The 21,665-nt window shown below is 32.1% G+C and overlaps 1 protein-coding gene and 1 long non-coding RNA gene across 2 annotated transcripts; one reads left to right on the top strand and one right to left on the bottom strand.

Moving 5' to 3' along the window:
* The first annotated feature begins 13,769 nt into the window (after positions 1 to 13,769).
* Positions 13,770 to 15,174, top strand: LOC110909698. The gene is made up of 3 exons (XR_002575548.2): positions 13,770 to 13,845; positions 13,941 to 13,983; positions 14,968 to 15,174. It is a non-coding gene; the product is annotated as an uncharacterized LOC110909698 (long non-coding RNA).
* A 1,029-nt stretch (positions 15,175 to 16,203) lies between these two features.
* Positions 16,204 to 20,988, bottom strand: LOC118487220. The gene is made up of 5 exons (XM_035983842.1): positions 20,885 to 20,988; positions 20,748 to 20,794; positions 20,323 to 20,460; positions 16,567 to 16,623; positions 16,204 to 16,452 (listed from the first exon to the last, which is right to left on the bottom strand). Exons 1-5 carry the CDS (start codon positions 20,948 to 20,950, stop codon positions 16,407 to 16,409), a joined length of 354 nt encoding a protein of 117 aa, XP_035839735.1. The 5' UTR covers positions 20,951 to 20,988; the 3' UTR covers positions 16,204 to 16,406.
* Between the last annotated feature and the right edge of the window lie 677 nt (positions 20,989 to 21,665).

Raw genomic sequence — 21,665 nt, 5'->3', positions numbered from 1 at the left:
CAACTCTTTTCCGTAACGATCAATAAAAAGTAAATTCAAGTAGTGCTTTTTGTTCCTTGGGTCTAGAACTAGAGCGAAGTATAACAACAAGTTAACTTTTTTTATGTCGCCATAATACTTCCGGAACTTTTCGTTCATTGTCATTGCAATCTGACAAAGAGTATTACTGCCAATAGCCTTATCTAATATGTCACGAATTTGGTAGATCTCATCTATGCATGAATTTGACGTTACATAATGTGTCCCTGAGACCCTTTGAGTAATATCATAAAACGGTTTCAGAAAATGGCACAAAGTTCTAACACTTTGCCAATCTTCAGGTTTAATTTCATTATGGCCCGCCTTTTCAAGTTCAGTTCTAAAAACAGACTCCTCAATATCATATCTCTCAAATGTTTTCTCATAAGATTGGGCAACCTCCAACATAAGGTATGTAGAGTTCCATCTAGTTGGTACGTCTAAAAGTAGGTGTTTCTGTGTATTGGCATTAACAACTTTAGCAAATTCGTTGAATTTGTCAATCCTTGAAGGTGATTTCCTAATCCACCAAACCGCCCACCTAATTTTATTAACCGACTTATCAACCTTTTTAATTCCATCCTGGACCACTAGGTTTATAATATGTGCAACACACCTAATGTGTATCCATTTAGCATTTAGAAGACACTTGCTTGAATTTTGGAAAACCTTTTTCAAGAAATCTATTGCAACATCATTCGCACTAGCATTGTCGACTGAAACTGTTAAAATGTTTTCAATTTCCCATTCTTGTAAACATTTTTCAATTGCTTTCCCAATATCCACACCACGGTGATTCTCTTGGAGACAAAAGGCCAAGACTTTATTCCTTAATTTCCACTCATTATCTATGAAGTGAGCGGTTAGACACATGTAACTGGATTGTTGATTAGAAGTCCATGTGTCTGTTGTCAGGCAAATCCTACCCACATTATTTTTTATAAAATCACGTACTTTTCTTTTTTCTTCTAGAAACATATTGTATATGTCTCTTGTAATGGTGCTTCTAGATGGAACTTTGAATAATGGTTGACTTAGGCTCATGAAATACCTAAAAGCCTTCCTTTCTACAAAACGAAACGGTAATTCCTCAACTATTATCATATAGGCTAGACCCTTCCTAACGATTTTTTGATCAAATTTCCAAGCAGTCATTTTATTGTCAACCCCAAATATGATTTGTGTTTGTCCACCACTTTTTTTAGCTAAGTACGGGGCACAACCTTTTAAATGTGTGCGAAGATTAGACGTACCTTGACTTTTTGATGCACACTTGTACGTATTGCTACAATGAATACATCTTGCTCTTTCAATACCGTTTTCATCTTTGTACTTTTTAAAATCATTCCACACCACTGATCTTTCTTTGTATACTTTACGTTTCTTGGTAACTGGTTCGGTTGTTGGTGGAATTTGGTCATCGCTGTCAAGGTCAACTCTCCGTTCTTCAGCTGAATCGTATCCTGACATCTGTAAATCAAAAGTATAACGTTATAGATGCAACTTCTCAATGAAACGAAAATAAATAACATTCTGATCTCAAATAAAGAGTAAAAGATCAAACCTTTAAACTGGATTTTTGAAAGTAGTAACGAATTCGAAACTTGAATGCAATTGATTGCAAGATTGTCAAAGTTTTATTGACATCGATAGTATAATCAAGCAGATGATTATTATCATTTGATTTATAGAATATATATGCATATATAAACTAATTTTTACTATGATGCTTATCCATAAGATAAAGGATTTGAATATAAACAAAATTGATAAGAGTATAGTTGAGAGTTAATTTAAATCTATAAAAACTGTTGATTTTATAAACTGTTGATTTTTTATATATATATATATATTTATACCTACTAAAGAAATTTATTATTTATATATTATTAGAATTAATATATGAAATAAATTTGGATGCACACCACTAACTAAAACTTCTTCCATAAACTAGAAAAGTAAAAAAAACGTACAATATTTATATTAAAAATAATACCTAAAATAATAATAATAATAATAATAATAATAATAATAATAAATACACAAAATATATGCATTAAATAATATATAATATTTAGATAATTTATAAACATAAATAGATAAAGATACATATGATATTTAGCTTTTGAAATTTATAAGCTTTTGAATATATATAAACGTAAATAGATAAAATACATATCATATAGCTTTAGAAATCTGTAAATAGATAACATATACATATACATATGATATTTAACTTTTGAAATTTCTAAATAGATAGGGACGTGTATGGCAGACTACTATGCTCACAAACCAAAGATATTTACATATGGGATAAGACAAAACACACAAACCAAAGATAATCCCATTTCCCCACCTCCCAACTCTCAATTAACTTAGAACATATTGGGATTTGAAAATGCTTTTCAAGATTTTCGGGTTTTTCGGGTGACCCGATATTCCAAAATAATATCCATTCACCGAACCGAATAATGTCAATCGGGTTCGGGTTTAACTATTTATCGGGTTCGGGTAATTTGGATATCATATTTTTTCGGGTCGGGTGGCATCGGGTCGGGTTTGGGTTTCGGGTTTCGGATAAAAAGAACACCCCTAATTGGAAGGGGAATCATATATGATTTGGGAATTCGAATCGAAAATAGAGGGGAGTGGACCTATAGGAGATCAATCAAATCGATACCTTAACCTACGAGGAAAAAATAAAAAATAAAGAAACTAGCCTGTAATAATTCGATCTACACCTTATTAACCATTAATAATCTCATCTCAGAATATTTACTCCACTAGTTCCACATTTCACCTATTTTTCCTACAATGGTCCCCCGTTAAAAAGACTTAACGGAGTTAAGTTTTTTTCCAAATTACAAACAGACTTTTTAGAGTTTTTGATTAGAACGACGATACGAATCCATTGATATAAAACTTGTCTGGAAACGGTGCTTCAAACGATGAAAACGACACTTCAATTCGGGTGTTTAAATTTCCAATTAACCAAAATCAAGTCACTTGGAGCACCATTTCGAAGTAAGTTTTACATCAATGGACTCGTATCATCGTTCTGATCAAAAGTCCTAAAAATTTGTTTGCAATTTGGAAAAAAGCTTAACTCCATTAAGTTTTTTTAACGGCGGACCACTGTAGGAAAAATAGGTGAAAGGTGGGACTGGTGGGGGGAATATTCTGAGGTGAGATTATTAATGGCCAATAAGGTCTTGGTGGGATTATTACCGACCAATTCCCTAATAAAAAATCATTAGAAACCTACGAGGAAAAAATAAAAAATCATGAGAAAACTAAAATCTATAAAAAAAAACTTAAAAAACACAATAATATTTTTTTATATTTTTTGGCTATAAAACTAGCATTTTAAGATAATTTTTTTTTAAATTATTATTACATATGTGCAACATATGTTACATTGCACATATAATTTAGTCATAGGTTTGGTTTTAGCTTTTAGAGTTAGTTTTTAGAGTAAACTGCAATTTTACCCCATGAGGTTAGAGGTCATTGGCACCCTTACCCCCCCCCCTAACGAAATAATTGCAGTTTCACCCCCCACTGTTCACTGTTATGTCGCAACCTTACCCCCCGACCTCAAATTTGTTGACTAATCTGTTGACTATAACTTGAAATGACTATAATGTCCTTTCATATTACCCCCCCTCCTGTGTTTTGTGCACTCTATGATATTACCCCCTGCCACCGCCATTCACCACCACAACCACCACTACCACCTCCAGCCACCACCACAACCACCACTTAATTGTTTTATCTTTAAACACACACACCTCCAATGACGCTTTTGCAATCCTCTGCTTTTTCATTCATCTCTCAATTGCCGGCGGTAACATCCGTACGCTTATCTCCGTCGTTCGGAAACCGCCACGGAGGCTTATCGGTGAAGGCGGAAGCGGCGGCAGGGATAGTGCTGGTGGAGAAATCGGAAGCGGATAAGGTTAACCGTCTCAAAACAGCGTACCAAGAAAAGATTGTCCCTTTGCTCAAAGAAGAGTTCAATTACACTAATCTTCATCAGGTATTTGATATTTTGATCTCAATTTCTAGTTTCCGATTTTGCTTGTGGAGTGATGATAATGTATTAGGTTGTACGGATGAAATTGGTTGTAGGGTTAGGGTTTATTATAGTTTGAGTGATGTGTAAGGTGCTAGATGTTGAATCTGTAATGTATCTGATTTTATTGGTGATTTGATTGTATGAATTTGGGGGAATGTTGGTGCTAGCTGTGTGTTATTAGTTTTGTTAGGAACTAGTGTTGGTGTGGAATCACTTTCACCATCAATTAACTGTGTTGCCTGTAGTTCTTTACACAAGTTTTGGGGAAGAAGACAAGAAGGGCAAAAAAGGTAAAACGTTTTTTAAACTTTGGATTCAGGTTCAATTTTTTAAAACCCCCTGTTCATAAATTATAACCGAATCTGTAACATTAACATTTTTCAGATCAAACAATGAGATTTCGCACACTGAAAATTTAACTTTCAATAACTTACGAAATCACAAAACAAAAATTTACAGAAACGCAAGAAATATTGAAGAATTTGAGCATACCTAAGTTCAGTTCTTTCAATTAAGGGGGATGTGCGCTGGATGAAGGCGGAGTGATCGGAGGTGGCAGTGGTGGTTGTGGTGGTGGCTGGAGGTGGCAGTGGTGGCAGTCGTTGGAGAAGATGACCGGAGTTGCAGGTTTCCGGTGACGGAAGTAGTGGTGGTGTTATATATGAAAGGGATATTAAGTTGTGGTGGTGGTTGGAGGTGGCAGTGGTGGTTGTGGTGGTGAATGGCGGTGGCAGTGGTGGCAGGGGGGTAATATCACAGAGTGCACAAAACACAGGGGTTAATATGAAAGGGCAATATAGTCATTTCAAGTTATAGTCAACAGATTAGTCAACAAATTTGAGGTCGGGGGGTAAGGTTGCGACATAACAGTGAACAGTGGGGGGTAAAATTGCAATTATTTCGTTAGGGGGGGTAAGGGTGCCAATGACCCCTAACCTCAGGGGGTAAAATTGCAGTTTACTCTAGTTTTTAAGTTGTGGGGGACGGGGTTAGGTTTTTGGAGGTTTAAGTTTACGGTTTAGTTTAGGTTTTTGGGGTAGGATTAGGTTTTATTTGTAGTGTTACACATATGTAATACTTTTTTTTGTATTTTAAATCATAGATTTACAGCAAAAAATTGTAAAAAAAAATGTGTTTTGTTTTTTCTTAGTTTTCTCATTATCTATCTCCTAAGGAAAAAAATGTTGAATTTAAATTAAGTTAAGTTAAATAATAAAAAAACCAACAATATGTCTTTTTTAGATATATCTAATATTATGTTACACCATTCTAGTATTAAGCCCCTGCATTGCAGCGGTTGTTGTAAAACTGTGTCAAATAGTACCAATGCTATACCACTGTCAACGACCACCAACATCGGAAAAGCTCGTAAAAACAAATTAAATAAAAACTAAAAAAATAACGCCGAGCGAAAAGCAGACGTAAAATCTTTGAATCATGAACGCTTGTTACAGAGAAATTAAACTGAAATGTAAAACATAGAAAAAAATAACTAAGTCAATCCAGGACCCACGCGTTGGTCGAACTTGTTAAACGAAAAACAATAGATGTGCTGCGACAGAACAGTCAAATGGGAAAAAATATACCCAGAAAATGTTGAACCCCACGCACACGATGCGGTGCATTAGCTCACAAAATTTAGAACGAAACGAAAAACTTGGAAAAGATGATAAGTATGGTGGACCAAATTTGAAAATAAAAAAGAGTTGGGATTAAATTGCAAAAGATGAAAAACTTTGGGTTAAAACTAAAAAAATTGCAAAATTGAAGTTATTTATTAATCTTAGATAAAGATATAAGGATAAAAATAAATGATATCTATATATTAGTTATTAATATTAATATTAAAAGAAATTTATTAATTAAATAATTATAAATAAAATTTATAAGGTTGAAGAAGAGAATGTCATGTGTCATTAATATGAAGGCTTTTATTATAAGTTAGATTAGATTAGAAGATTATATTAGATTGCATTACATGTAATATTATGCTACACTATTATATTATATCATAACACAAATAAAAAAAATTTAATGCAATGACAATATTGTTGTGAAACAACGACCTACTATCAATGTATAGAGAAGAATGGGAGAATGGGAGATGGATTTCTTATTGATGTGTCTCATACAAAATACATGAGCCACTATATATAGGCTATAACATTAATACAAATATAAATGTGACATGGGAGTTAGAAATGTGGATAGTCACTAATAATGGATGCATTCATAACACTCCCCCTTGACTATCCACACAATGATATACTATCTTTAATACGCTTGGTGATGCTGCCTCGTTAAAAACCTTGCTAGGAAAACCCAGTGGGACAAAACCTCAGCTAAGGGAAAAAGAGTGCAGCACGTATTATCTCTCCCTAATACTTCTGGATCAGGTATCTTGCCTCATTAAAAACCTTACTAAGAAAACCCAATGGGACAAAACTTAGTTAAGGGAAAAAGAGTGCAACTTGAATAACTCTCCCCCTCATTTTAACATGTATCCTTTATGTGACGTGTGTCCATCTTCCTTGAAAGTCGAATAAAGCCTTAGTAGCGAATGATTTGTCGCTTGATCCCTTAATGTGCAATCCTTTATATTGAGCAATGTTGTATAATCTTCTAACGAGACTTTAGGTGCCTCTTTCCAAAAATTATCATATGTCCACGACTGTGTTTCGTGACATTCGTTACATTCCTGCATCTAAAAGACTAACCAAACTTGTTTTGATGGGTTAGTAAAATATAATTAAATATCGTTTATACCTTAAATGTTTCTTTGAACTCATTCCAATGTCTCTTCGCTTGACAAAGGTTATATCATGACAATAAGCTCAAGTGAAAATGTCATGAACACTTGCTTTTATCTCCAAAATCCATATTGTACCATGTGTGTACACTATTTATTGAGATATCACAATCACCCGGTACAAGTTTTCTAAGTATGTTTCTTTGTGCACAAGTATTACATCGTTAAGATGTTTCAATTAACCTTTTAAGCACTCAATTGCTTTAGAAACTCATCAGGAGTTCCAATTATATCCAACATGTAAAATAATCATAGCCTATTCAAATCTGAATATGCATAAATGATCACATTGTTCTCGAGAACTTACTTTACATGACCTATATCATTTAATCCTTCGGGACTTTCATGTAAACTTTCAGTATCAAGTGATACATAACATTCATAAGACGAATATCAATTCTCTCTTTATATTACCAGACTAATAAAATATTGGAAAGTCAATGCATCCACCACCGGAGAAAACGTCTCCTCATAATCAATCATAAGTCTTTGCGAAAATTATTGTGCCACCAATTTTTCTTTATATCACTCAATTTAATTTTGACATAATTCGCATAAAAGATCCGTTTATGTCCAACATATTTTACAACTTCGGTTGTATGTACTATTGGTCCAGATACTTTCCATGTCGTTAGAGAATTCAGCTTTGCCTTATTTGTGTCTTTCCATTTTGGCCAATCATTTCTTAATATTCATTCATAGGCAGATCTTAAATCTTGATCCTCATCATTTAATCATTATAAGCGCTACATTATATACAAAAGTATAACGACGTCTTTATTTAGATTCCATACATATGTAGACATGATACAACTTATCGAGATCTCTTTATTTTCAGGTACCTGAGGTTCTTCTTGAACCATCATGTCTATTGTCTCTTCAGGAGATCTTATTACTATAACCTCGACTTGACCATCTTAATTACTTGCTCCAATTTTCGAGGAATTTTATTATTGGAATCAACTATTCTACCACGCTTTAGGCGTGCAATAGACTCATTACAAAAATATTTGGTTGTCCTCTTGGGACACAAATATAACTAGAGCATAAGCAGTTGATTATGTGACTTACTTAGTCACTCTATTTAGGTCAGTGAACTTGTCTAGTAATTTGTTCTTTAATATTGGTAAATGAATTATACTTTAAACTTCTAGTTCATAGTTTATAGTGTAAGGATCAAGATGACATGATAATTCATTTTACTTTTCACTTTCTAACTGCTTGTTATCTCCCCCTAATGTTGGGAACATTCATTCATTAAAGTGAAAACCAATGAGCCATAAACAAAATTTCTCACTAATGGCTTTAAGTATTTAATCATAGACGATTATTTATACCCAACATATTCTCAAACTTTTTAGAAGTCTCATCTTTGTGCGGTGTGGTGGATGAGTTTCAATATATGTCGCACAACCAAAATATTTGATGAGACATCTTTGGTTCCTGACCAAAAACCAACTGTATGGGGATAACTATAACTTTGGCTTGATGTGAATTTATGGTACTATATATAAAATTACATGTACCTAAATGAACTTTTGCTCCTCTCATGATCATTGGCTTTGTAACCAATAGTAGATATTTAGTGATCATCTCAACAATAACACTTATTTGAATGACCGTTAATAACTTGGGAATCAAAATCACTATTATCAAATAAATATACTAATCTGGATTAATATGCTTGCTATCACATTAGCTAAGCCATAATCACACAAGCTTCAGGTTGTGGATTTGATAACCATTTAGAGGATGCATCCATTTTAAAATACTAAATGGTATCATGTTTGTATATTTATTTCCATTATCATTTCCAGAATATTTAGGGATTCACACCCTACTTTTGTTGATCAATACTTAACTTCAGTTAAGAGCAAACATGACATGTATAGTTATCAAGATGAATCTTCTGTTTCTTCAATATTTTTCACATCATCATTAATGACTCCGTGTGGTCTAACCGGTCATGCCAACTAACTAAATAATTATGATCAATAAACTTTTGGATTATGATCGCATATGTATTACTTGCATGTATGTAATACAAAATATAAGATACGAGAGAATGTATTATAACTTCAAGGTTTAAACCATCATTTTATATGGTCATTCCTTAGTTTGCCACTTTTGGTGGTCCATCTCAATATTAAAATGGTTGTCAACATGAGGATTATTACAATTTGCTCAGTTACCATGATCATGACCTTTATAACGATCATTGTATAGTCATTGCACTATTAACATGGTTGATCTTATCACATGATCATCATAACAATTTCCTCAATTACCATCATCACGAACTTTACACCAATTATTATATCATCACATTCTATTCGGGGAATAGATTATACCCATACAACATTCATGGTGACATCATTACAATTTTCTTAGTTATGTATATGATCATAACCTTTGAATTAATCATTATATTATCACATTCACATCAGGGAATGGATTAGAACCACAGAACTTTCATGCTTGTTGTTTCAAACTTTATATATATTTTTTAACAATCTTGGTACTTCAATAGCATATATATAATATTTGACGATGGAAATTGTTTTGCTCAATGGATTATGATATATATATTTTTCTCATCAGATGATATAAATCGATATGTAGTTATATAACCGAGACATTTATACTTATTGGTTTAAAATCTTACAAGCTGCGATAAACTCGTAATAAGCTTTGAGAAGTTAGACACTCCAGGTGTCTTTTTATATAAACATTGACCACAATTCAATCATTTTTATAGCTTGTGATCATACACCAAAACTCTGGTCACTTTGATGTTCCCTTCCAAATTTATAACATATTGAACATAATATATACATTAGATTATACAATGCATGACTATATAACATGTCATCAAATAAATAGGTTATGATACAACCTTATAAAATTAGATTTTTTTCATCACTTGTAAGAAATATATATGTATATATATATATATATATATTTGTATTGGCTTATCACGATACAATAAATCAAAATCATATCTCTTATATATATATATATATATATATATATATATATATATATATATATATATATATATTTAGTGTAACTTGAAACATATAAATGCATAATCATTAAGTCCTTACAATGTTTTAATAGCATATAATAACATATGATCGAGTATGTCCACTCCTTTTTTTATATAAATTTTGTTAGTACATATAACATAAAAGGTTTCACGAAGTTCTCAATGTTAGATTAATTTACTCGTATATCATCTTTTCCATACAAGTATTTCAAATATTAAAATATAAGCAATAAAGATATAGAAATAAAGACCAAAATTTAAATGATATATTATAATCTATTTTTTAGTATTTGATTTCGATCATTACTAAACCTACCCGTGTGGTTACACGGGTACTACACCTAGTTATATATAATAAATTAAAAAAATTTGGGCTGAGGTGGCATGTTATTAGAGCTTCTCAGAATTGGTTTTGGCAGGAAACGTCTCGGGTCAAAATATGAGACGCGGATCTTGATTGATGATATAACCGACCCATGATTTCGGATCATATATAAACTTCATAACCCTTATTTTTTCCCATCGCTTTATTCTCCTCTGTCCTAAAAAAAACCCTAAATCTCCTCTTTCTCCTGCACTCCTCTTCTCTTCTCCCTTCTGATCCAATCTTCATCGAAACCCTAGATTGTTTCGTCTTCAAGCATTGCATCCCGGAGATCTCTTAATCGGCATATATATACTCCTCACTTGAATCCAGGTATGTTCTTGATCTTCAAACTAACTCCATTTGTACGAGTATGGTGACGGTGGTGGTGGCCTTAAGAGTAACGAATCTATATGTTCTTTGACTCTGTCCTTTTGTAGTTTGAAAACCCTGACTTGCATCTATAAACAATCGATGCCAAACCCTCAAGGTAAGTTTGAAATTAAGTAATCTACGCCACTACATGTGATTTTCAATGTTCAACACGGATTTTATTCGACACCATGACGTTTGATTTGCTAACATTCATCTAATATCTGAGATTGTTCATGGATTTGGGGTTTTTTGATGATTCTCGATTGTTACTATTTGCGTTTCTGCTGTTATCTTCTTGGTAATTTTCAATATAAAAAATTAAGAAAGTTAAGACGGTCACTTGCCCTTATTTGACATGATGAAGCAATTTTCAATATAATTTTTTCGCTTCATCAAATACATGTGGTGACAAAACTCAATTTCGTTGTTTAATTGTGTTCTTGCAGGACGTTAATGACGACATGGTGACTGGGGTTTCACCGGCACATATTCTTCATCATCTTCATGGAGATTCAGTGCTTTAAAATGCTACGATGGAAACTCACTTGAAAATCGAAGATATGGTTCATTTTGCTTTTTATTTTTGTTTCTGTTTTTAATGAATCTACTTATGTACATCGTTTAAGGGTTGGTAGTGGTTTTAGGGTTATCATGATGGATTTCCAGAAGAAGATGTTTCAGTTACTTGGTTTTATCATCGACTTAATTGCCCTCAGTTTCACAAGTACCCGCCATTCATTCTTATGTCTACATTCTTCGATTTGTAGTTGTAATCAATAGATTCGTCTCGATTCATCTACTTTTTCAAATTAGAAAAAATAAATAGTATAAAGTACCGAAGGACAACGAGATTATACATTTTAAAACTAAACACATGATTGGAATTTGAGTGTCTAAACTCAATTACTTTGTATATTCTGCTTTTTCTTTTATCAATATAGCTTTATGAAGGGTCATCTACTATAGTGTAAAATAAGAAACATCCATTATTCGTTGTTAACATATGCTGCAAAATTGGAAAAAGAGATAAATATGAATGGTTTATTTTTTCTAAGTTTATATTTATTAATATCCATGTTTGGAATTGGTTGTAGGCTCTTGAGAGAAAAGAAAGCGAAAAATAACAGTTTATTGTTTTGATGAACAAATGCTTGAATTCTCATAACAAAACTAAAAAAGGTTGAAATTTATGATTAGGGATAGAAGTTTACGGTTTCAAACCGCCAGAACCGGGGAACCAAACCGGAACCGCTAGATCCGAACCGTATTTTTGTATATAGGGTCCGGTTCCGATTCTTAAATTTGGGTGAAAATGGTTTCCGGAAGTTCCGGTTAAGACCGACTGTTCCGGCTGAATAACCTCAAGAACCGCTTGGGATTATAAAATATTTTAAAAACCCTATTTAATTAAAGAGCTTCTCAACTTACTAAAACCGACCGCTAGAACTGTAACCTATGGCACAAGAATTAAATTTTTACAAATTTAAAAGCATTAATACTAATGTTCACCATTTGAATATTGTACTTTAGGGTTGTCGAATTTTATTTGAATACCCCAATGCAAACTTTTCTTTAACCTTGAGTTATATCATTCAACCACGAAAATTTTAGTGTGGAATTTTAGTATGCAATAATTAAGTATCATTGAATTGTTATTTTAAGAATTTAATTGACAATCGGCTCCGACTAGAACCGTTCACACGAGAATCGTTTAACCCGGTTCCAAACCGAACCCGAGCCGTGTTCGGTTCTGGTTCTTATATTTCGCATTTAAGAGTTCCGATTCGGTTCGGTCCGGTTCTAAACTGTTGCACAGCCCTACTATGATCCATTTTTAAGTTTTTTTAATATAACTTTATGTGATGTTTTTTCAACAATCTATCTATTCGGGTGATGCAGTTTACATATCATTCTTGTATCGGTTAAATACAAATAGTTTATTATTTGTTTAAGTCTTAAGATATAGAATTAACTGAAACTTGGTAGTGATTGAATTTCTATATTTATTGTAGTTCTGGAGTGAGCTATCGCCACAAGCATGGCAAGAGCTTCTAAGAGTTGATAAGTAAACTCTTTTTGAACAAGCTCAAAAAAAATATGTAATGCTCCAGTTGCAATGGGTTGCTTCTAGAGGGTTTCTTGCAAATTGTCATATATAGAAAATCTTTACAGTAGTTGGTCAGGTTCCTTGCAACGGAGCAGAACCTCAAATATGAAATTATGGAAGTTTTTTGCTTGACATCCATGTCTGTTGATGACATTCAAGATCCCTCTGTACATTCTTGGGGAGGTCTAACCACTACTCGTGCTGGAACACTTACTCTTTTGGATTGCTATTTGTATTCAAAATCACTAAAAGGCCTTCAAAATGTGTGTTAGTCATATAATTATATATTTGTTGCTTTGTTTTTTCTTTACGTGGAGTGGTAAGCTTTTGTATCTCACATTTTACTCAATCAGGTCTTTGGTAGTGCCAGAGCAAGAGAGCGGAGCGTGAATTGCTTTATACTGATGCATGTGGGGGTGGAGGCCGCGGGTGGATTAGCCAAGGAATGATGTGGTAAGGTAGAGGTCATTTGACCCGCGGAACATGTGCCTTGCATATTGCCAGTCGTTCTGTTGACACTTTGGTTGATTTTTGGTCTGCACTAGGAGAAGAGACACGACATTCTCTTCTCAAGATGGAGGAGGATTTTATGGAACACCAAATGTATAGGTACGTTCTTACTATTGATTTTGTGAGCAATTTGAATAACCTCATAAAATACTGCAAACACATCCCTTCATTAACGGAAAAGAATATTTCAATGTTCTTCCAAAGTTGTGTGCTTCTTCCATATGGTCTTTTAGAAACATAATAGGATGTTACTTTGAAGTGGTTGCTTAATACCAGCCCATTGATGAAGGGACAAATAAAAAGATTTGTAAGGTTCTCTGGATTCTCTTGATTGCTTCTAGCATTTTACTTCCTATTATATTCATCAGTTAAGGTATTTTAGTCATTTAACCACAATAGTCAAACGTCAAATTGTATATTTTTGGTTGGGTTAGTATCTTTTACCATTAAAGATAACTTTTATATCTTTCATCTTCTTTATTTGTTCAGGTTCCTTTCTTCGTGTCTTTTCTCTTCTTGATTTAAGTTCTTTGAGGTTAGTATTCAGTCCGTAAATGTTTCTTCACTTCTTGATTCGCAGTTGTTTTTCAAATGAGTGTATGTTCTTTTATTTTTTTTATAATTGCTTAGGGAAATTATGGCCTCTGGGTAATTGGATGGATCAAAGCTTAAGGTATAACACTTTTCGTGTTCAGATTCAACGTTTTTCTTCATGTATGGAAGTTTTTTTCTTTATGTATTCATTGTTGCATGTGTTCATGAGTTGAACTTTGCATGTGTTCTGGTTGTTTTGAGCATGTCTATAAGTTGTTCGATGAAATGCCAATAGTTTATCTTTATTCTATTCTTGTCCAGAAATACAAATATCTTTTTTATTGATAATATTATTGATTTCAGTCTAATTACGTATAGAACTATTACTGTGTGTAGTTATTAAATGTGAGGATTGATTCCTACATTCTTTCCAAGTTAGACTGTGATGAGAAAGGAAGGTTTTTTGGATAAGCAATCAATGCCTAACAACTTGTGATCATTTTAAGAATTAGGGAATTACTATTTTCAAAGATACTTTAGTTAATATGTAGGAGAGTTTTGGAATGTTTTGTTGGTTAATGAGTATAGTGAATCGTAAATTCGTGGTAGCAAGGTCTTCTTTGCGTGTAAAACTGGTTGTCTAACCAAATCTTTTCGAATGATCATGTTTGTGTCGCTTAAAGCTTTTATTGTTATCGATCGGACCTATCCATACGTGTTGTTTTGATTGTATGTTGTGTTAGTGCTATTATTGTGTTAACCTCTACACGCATCAATCTGAAGTCTATTCATTACAAGACATGGTTTGTTATATTTTGTATTTCCTTTGAAATTGAGTCAAACAGATGTTGGTAGTTGAACAAAGATTAATTAGAGTTAAACTTTCACTTTGGTACTGATTGTGCTAAATAAATTGCACACCTAATTGGGCGTTGGTTGGCTCTTAGATGGTCAATTATCTATGCCAAGGATTAGCAATTTGACAACTTAAATTTTTAAAGCAAGCTAATTAATAAAAAACAAATTATACACCAAATGTTTGTTTAACTCTGTTTTAAGTGTAATAAAAAATATTATATTATTATAATAATTCAACTTTTTTACAAAAGGCTTTTGAATGTAGGGACACATTTGATCAAAATTGTTACCGCTATGGATGTGGTGTATGCGTTGAAGATGCAGGGGTGGACTCTGCACAAATTTAGTGGTTAGGTTTGTTTTATACTGGTTCGGGTTAGGATCTGTTTTCCTTTTGTGTTAAAGATGAATTACTGTAAAACTTAGTGGTTTGTTGCCTACATAAATACAATACTGAATATTGAAAATTGGGATTTTGAACGTGATATGAAGTCAATGTGGGTCATTGTGTCAACAAAGTATGGGAGGAATTCACTACTTGTAAAGTTAATACATTATCTTTTTTATTGATAATCAAAAGTTGCATGAGATAGAAGCATATTTTTCGTTGTTAGATATCAAAGATACATTGTACACGTTGAATCCACGGCACGAGTCCGCGACACTTCTATGCTTATAGAATGCTCCAAAACAAAGTATGCACTTTGTCATTAACTTATCTAATACGTCAAATTATTTGAGTTTATTTTAATTATACACTTGTGAGTATTTAAAATTAAAATTTCCTACCCGGGAAGCAATCCCGGGTGATAACCTAGTATTCATAGAAACTATTATGAAATATTCAACATTATAGCATGTAATTATATAAAATTTATTATAACAACTTTAATAAACTACAACGATGACCTTGGAATGTAATATTAAAATCACTACTACTACCTATAATTTTTTTTCTTAAACCACAAATAACAACAATAATGTCAAATTAAATATAATACAAATGAGATAATCTTATATCATTACAATGCTTGTTGAACTTTTAAATTTAATAAACCTTTTTTTTCTCAATTTACAAAATGAGTAAAAAAAATATACATCAAAATGAATTAATGATGAGGAAATCGGAATTAATTTTATAATTAATAATATTCAATTCACACTCATAAGTTATATATTAGAACTTTAATATATACATCAAAATGAATTAATGAGGAGGAAATCGGAATTAATTTTATAATTAATAATATTCAATTCACACTCATAAGTTATATATTAGAACTTTAATATATACATCAAAATCGAAATTAATTTTATAATTAATAATATTCAATTCACACTCATAAGTTATATATTAGAACTTTAATTGCAAAATCAACAAGTAATATATATAACTTTAAAATACATGTAAACTAGGGAGAAAGCCCGTGCGATGCACGACATGAATAATAGTTATTGTTTGTTTGTGGTAAGACGTTTTACACGGTCGGTGCATAACATGTAAGACAATACGCCTACAAAGGGGCGTGCTTAAACTTTATTAAAGCATGGACCATAAGTTGTTTCGTTGGCAAAACTTGCCGGCAAAAAAGAAGTGTAAAAAGATGTCTTCCAAGGAAAAAAACATGAAACGGAAAAAAGAAAAACGCATAAACTCTCGCACGCCTTCCTATCTTATTGGATAACACATAGACCAAACTTTAACTAACGCATGCCACCGTCATCCCCAATTCCATCACCAGCCAACTGACTGCAGTGAAATAACAAAAAGAAAAGTATTAAAAATGGTATACTATGTTTACGTATATATGCATCGAAAAGTAGCATGGGTTTTCATCACTAACACCAAGTGCAGACGGTATACCTTTCATATGGGTCACTGTCAACTGTTTCTTCTGAATCCGAATCTGCATAAGCAGGCCTACGAAGGAAAAGCACGAAAAATTTATGTAGACGGTTATCCAGAAATAAATATGCACAACTACATTGTTTATGGAAATCAATCAATTATAGTTGAAAGTTTTATATTTTTAATGTAGAACAATGCACTTTTATATTTACGAACTCAAGTTTCCGACTGTGATAGCCTCCTAATTTTAAAATAGAGTAAACATATTACAGACCAAAATCATGAATCAATATTCAGTCTACGGTTATATTAACGTAAAGCTCTTCATCCAATCGTCTAAGTTCACCAAGAAGAAACCCATTCTCATCAACAATCATCCCTCCGTATTTCTCAAACCAATCTTCATCCATCGATCCAAATTCACCACAAACATTCTCAACGACCACAGTGGACTCACGTGTCGTTTGCGATTTATTGGCCGATGTATCGGTCTTGGAACATGGAGATTCAACTTCATCATCATCGGATAGATTTATTACTTCAAGAATTGGATCATATGACCTAACTGAACTCGTGCACTCTTGTTTGGGAATATGGATCTTGTTTGACCCGTTGACTGGGCCTGAAACCGGCGTTGTTAGAAGTCTTTTGTATTCTCTGTAGTTAGTAGAAGAAACCTCTGATAATGCCCTCTTCGACATTGTTTTGTTTGTTGTTGATTGTAGAAACGCATCGAATGGGAAGAATATATTGAGACTTGGGGTCAACCAAATGATGGAAGGAGATGAAGAGTTGTTCTTAAAATTCCTTTAATTCTATTATTTCGGTTATGTTATCTTTAATTATTGTAATTCTAATTTCTCCTTTAATTCAATTAATTCAGTTACTTTAATTCTATTATTTCAGTTATGTTATCTTTAATTATTGTAATTCTAATTTCTTTTTTAATTCCATTAATTCAGTTACGTTATCTTTATTTTTATTTTAAGTCTAACCAAAGGAGATGAAGAGTTAACACACATATATTTTAAAGTAAATGTTTAAAGTTTTTTATTCCTTTAATTCCTTTAATTCCATTAATTCAGTTACGTTATCTTTAATTTTATTTTAAGTCTAATTTGTTACAATTATAATATTAATTTTATTAATTTGAAGAAAAAATGTATTTAAGAGACTCATGTATTTAAGAGTCTCATTAATGAAGGTTGTAAAATAGTTCATATAACTAAATTCTAAATTTTTAATTTTATTTTAAGTCTAATTTGTTACAATTATAATATTAATTTTATTAATTTGAAGAAAGAATGTATTTAAGAGCTCATGTATTTAAGAGTCTCATTAATGAAGGTTGTAAAATAGTTCATATAACTAAATTCTAAATTTTTAATTTTATTTTAAGTCTAATTTGTTACAATTATAATATTAATTTTATTAATTTGAAGAAAGAATGTATTTAAGAGACTCATGTATTTAAGAGTCTCATTAATGAAGGTTGTAAAATAGTTCATATTACTAAATTCTAAATTTTTAATTATATATTTAAGTCTAATTTGTTACAATTATAATATTAATTTTATTAATTTGAAGAAAGAATGTATTTAAGAGTCTCATTAATGAAGGTTGTAAAATAGTTCATATAACTAAATTTTTAATTATATATAGATAATATAATCAACAAGTAAATGCAAAATCATGGATATCATAATACAACTTTTCTTGAAAATCATTAAGTATGAGAAAGGCAGTATATGATTGCACCAACATTATAGTAGAAATCATGAACAAATTGTAATTGTTGTTCAATTTCACACAAATCATTTTTCTCAATTCTACTCGTTTATATTGATCAACATAAAATTTTAATTTGGTTATACCATTGATCTTATTTATGCATAAATGTATAACCAAATATTTAATCCTATGACATAACTAAATCCATTTAAATTATAAACTATACAAAATGAAAATCTAGTACATACATCATTTATATATTACCACCAATACAAGCAGATATACCTAATACAATTGCCCTGTTTAGTCCATAAATATTGAGTTCCATACTTAGTGATATTGAATTTAGTTGTCTTTCATGAGTTCTAAAAGCACATATAATATTCTCTAGATTGCAAATTAACTTCCTCAAATCAAAATAATTCAACAATTTTACTTACAACTTAACAGGGTTAATATTTAACATCCTCAAATCAAACTAATTCAACAATTTTATTTACAACTTATCTGGGTTAATAAAGAAGCATAAATATATGATCATGGTGGCGCAAGAAATATGCAGATGAGCATCACTAGATTGTACGAGTCCTAAGCAACATATATATTATAATTAAATTAACTAATTAAATGATAAGCCAACCAATTTAGAATAATAGAAGGGTTCATTTGTAAAAGATAAAAATAAAATAAATGTGCGTAATATCGTCGTCAACGACAATTAATAATAAGTATTAGAAAAAGATGAATTAGCCAATTGTAACGTTATAATTATGACGTAACATATAAAACCCGATGAATACCAACATGCTAATTTATATAATAACTTCTAAAATCAATTAAAAAATATAGAGAGTTCAATTATAAGACTACAGCCTAGAATTTATAGTAATGATCAGTTTTAACTTTATATATTTATATTAATATTAATAAGTGCCACCAGTAAGATTGATGTATCATCATCATCAAATATAGTATGAAATAATCTTATGAAGCATCATACCTTTATTAGTAGAGATTGCAGATCCGACTTTGTTAGTAGTGGCTACACATCTATTGTTTCCTTCCATCGCATAGGAAACCCATCTTTCTTCTTTTCGGATAATTATTTGGCTACTTTCTCAACGTGCAAGATTGATTTAGGCCGGAAAATAATGCACATCAAAGGCGAGGAAAAGGGACCAAGGGTGGCAAAACGCATAGAGCACTTTCGTGCTGATAACGTATTGTGAAACAACGACCTACTATCAATGTATAGAGAAGAATGAGAGAATGGGAGATGGATTTCTTATTGATGTGTCTCATACAAAATACATGAGCCACTATATATAGGCTATAACATTAATACAAATATAAATGTAACATGGGAGTTAGAAATGTGGATAGTCACTAATAATGGATGCATTAATAACAAATATCTAATTTTTGTATTTGATAAATTCATCGTATTTTAAATGCTTGACTACATGATTATAATATTTATAAGCTAAATTCACAGGTCTAGAAATAAGTCTTGGGGTGTTTTAAATCTTCATTTGGAAATCGGGAATTTGAGTCGAGCCATAGATACTAAACAAAACAAAAAAAACTTTAAAAGAAATAAATGCCGGGATATAAAAGAATATGATATAAGGTTAGGCTATGCGGTATGGTGATGGTCCTCCATTGGAGGATGATCCGCCACGTAGGCGCCACATCATAGTCCCTTGGAGGGAAGGTAGAATCACTAGAAATGGAGGATGATCCTACCCCACCATATTAATTTTTTTAAAAAACCCTACAAAATTTCACAAATCAACGCCAAGATTGATGCTTTGCAACTGATCAACCATCACAAAAGCCTCAATTTTGATTCTTAATCAACACCCACAAAATGCAGTTCATCCGATCACACATTCACTTTCAATTACCAAACAACAACACAAATTAACTTCCAAAACCAACATCAAAATGATATTATGGATAAAAGGATCTACAAAATAAAAAAGCTAGGTGACATCAAGACTTTGAATTAACTGAAAATAATATTATAAATAAGTATACCTTAACGCCTTTCGTAATCCCTCAGCGGAAAAAACTTTCTTTGGCTGTCCAGGCTTAGATACATTTGTCTGGTTTTCAACCATGTAAATGCCTTCCGATTGCATTTTCTCTTTGAAGTTGAAGGCTGTCTTTAAATTCCTGAAGAAAAAAAATGACGCTTTTTTTTTACATCTACGCTAAGTACTTAGAAAGCTTAGATTACAAATAATCAGCAAAATAAACACTTGAAATGTTAAAAGTACTTAGGAAGTGTTTGGATGCACGTTTTAAACAAATTTCTCGTGTTTGAATAAGTTGAAATGTTAAACTGCTTATGCTTAAGATTACAAATAGTCAGTTTAATAGTAGCTGCAAAAAATTTAAGGCACATCCAAATACCCCGTTAAATAAATTAAAAACTAAAGATAGAAGTGTGTTTTTCATACCCTCCCATGAACTCTACTCTTTTAGTTGAATATTTTTGTGTAGCATTCTGCGGTTCAAATCATCTATATATCACTAATCAGCAAAAGTAATATGAAGCGACAAATGAAAAAATAAATAGAAAAAACTACATCCATACCTTTTTATGATACTGGCAATATATTCCGTTACGCCTAAAAACACATAGAAAACGATAAGTAAACATGTGTTTGGCGAAACAATAAGTTGCCCTAAATCGAACATTCAAACAAACACACATACACATTAGGCCAATTTATCAATGCAAATAAAAACAGTCAACAAACACAACTAATGGGTTTACTGAATAATAAACAAATAATCAATTTCAACTATTCTAATGTAAATTAAACCAAAAAAAATTAGAGAAATGTACCGGGTGAAGGAGATAAAGGCGGGGTTTCTAGAACCCTATCTTGTAGGGAGAGAAGAAGATCAAGATCGTCACCGTGTGTTGACATCATTGATTCAATGTGTCCGCTTAATTTATTTGTGGGAAGTTTTGTCTTTTTGTGGCACGGCACAAACATCTCCAAGGAGATGGAGAGAACGACGACGCAAGAGAGGGAAACGGTGTTGGGGGCGGCGCCGGTCCAGGCCGGCCCAAGGCCGACCCCCATACCGTGTAGCCTTATTCACAAAGGATGCACAAATTTAAATATGGAATGAGAAATATATTACCGTTGACTATAAGCCTTGATCAGGAACAAATCAGGAACTTTTGGCCAACACCCAAATTGATATTATTAATCTTAAGGGTTATTGGATTTTAATAATCCGAAGTTTCACCCGTTGGCCACTAATAATCCCAATTTCAAAAATTCCCTGTAACAATCCCAACTTGTAAGATTTTTGCTCCCAATGATCCTTTGCTAACTGGGTTATAACCCAGTTAGTTTTTT

Source organism: Helianthus annuus, chromosome 15 (assembly GCF_002127325.2).
Source record: "Helianthus annuus cultivar XRQ/B chromosome 15, HanXRQr2.0-SUNRISE, whole genome shotgun sequence".
NCBI lineage: Eukaryota > Viridiplantae > Streptophyta > Magnoliopsida > Asterales > Asteraceae > Helianthus > Helianthus annuus.
The sequence above is the reverse complement of the archived record's forward strand: the minus strand, read 5'-3'. Positions and strand labels throughout refer to the sequence as shown.

Bases quoted from the DNA above. Each gene is read 5' to 3' on its own strand.
- LOC118487220 (XM_035983842.1), bottom strand. From the start codon at position 20,950: ATGTTTACTTATCGTTTTCTATGTGTTTTTAGGCGTAACGGAATATAT. The intron at 16,624-20,322 runs GTATACTTATTT...TTTCCTTCGTAG, and splicing joins GGATTACGAAAGGCGTTAAG to GCCTGCTTATGCAGATTCGG. The intron at 16,453-16,566 runs GTATACCGTCTG...ATTTCACTGCAG, and splicing joins GACAGTGACCCATATGAAAG to TCAGTTGGCTGGTGATGGAA.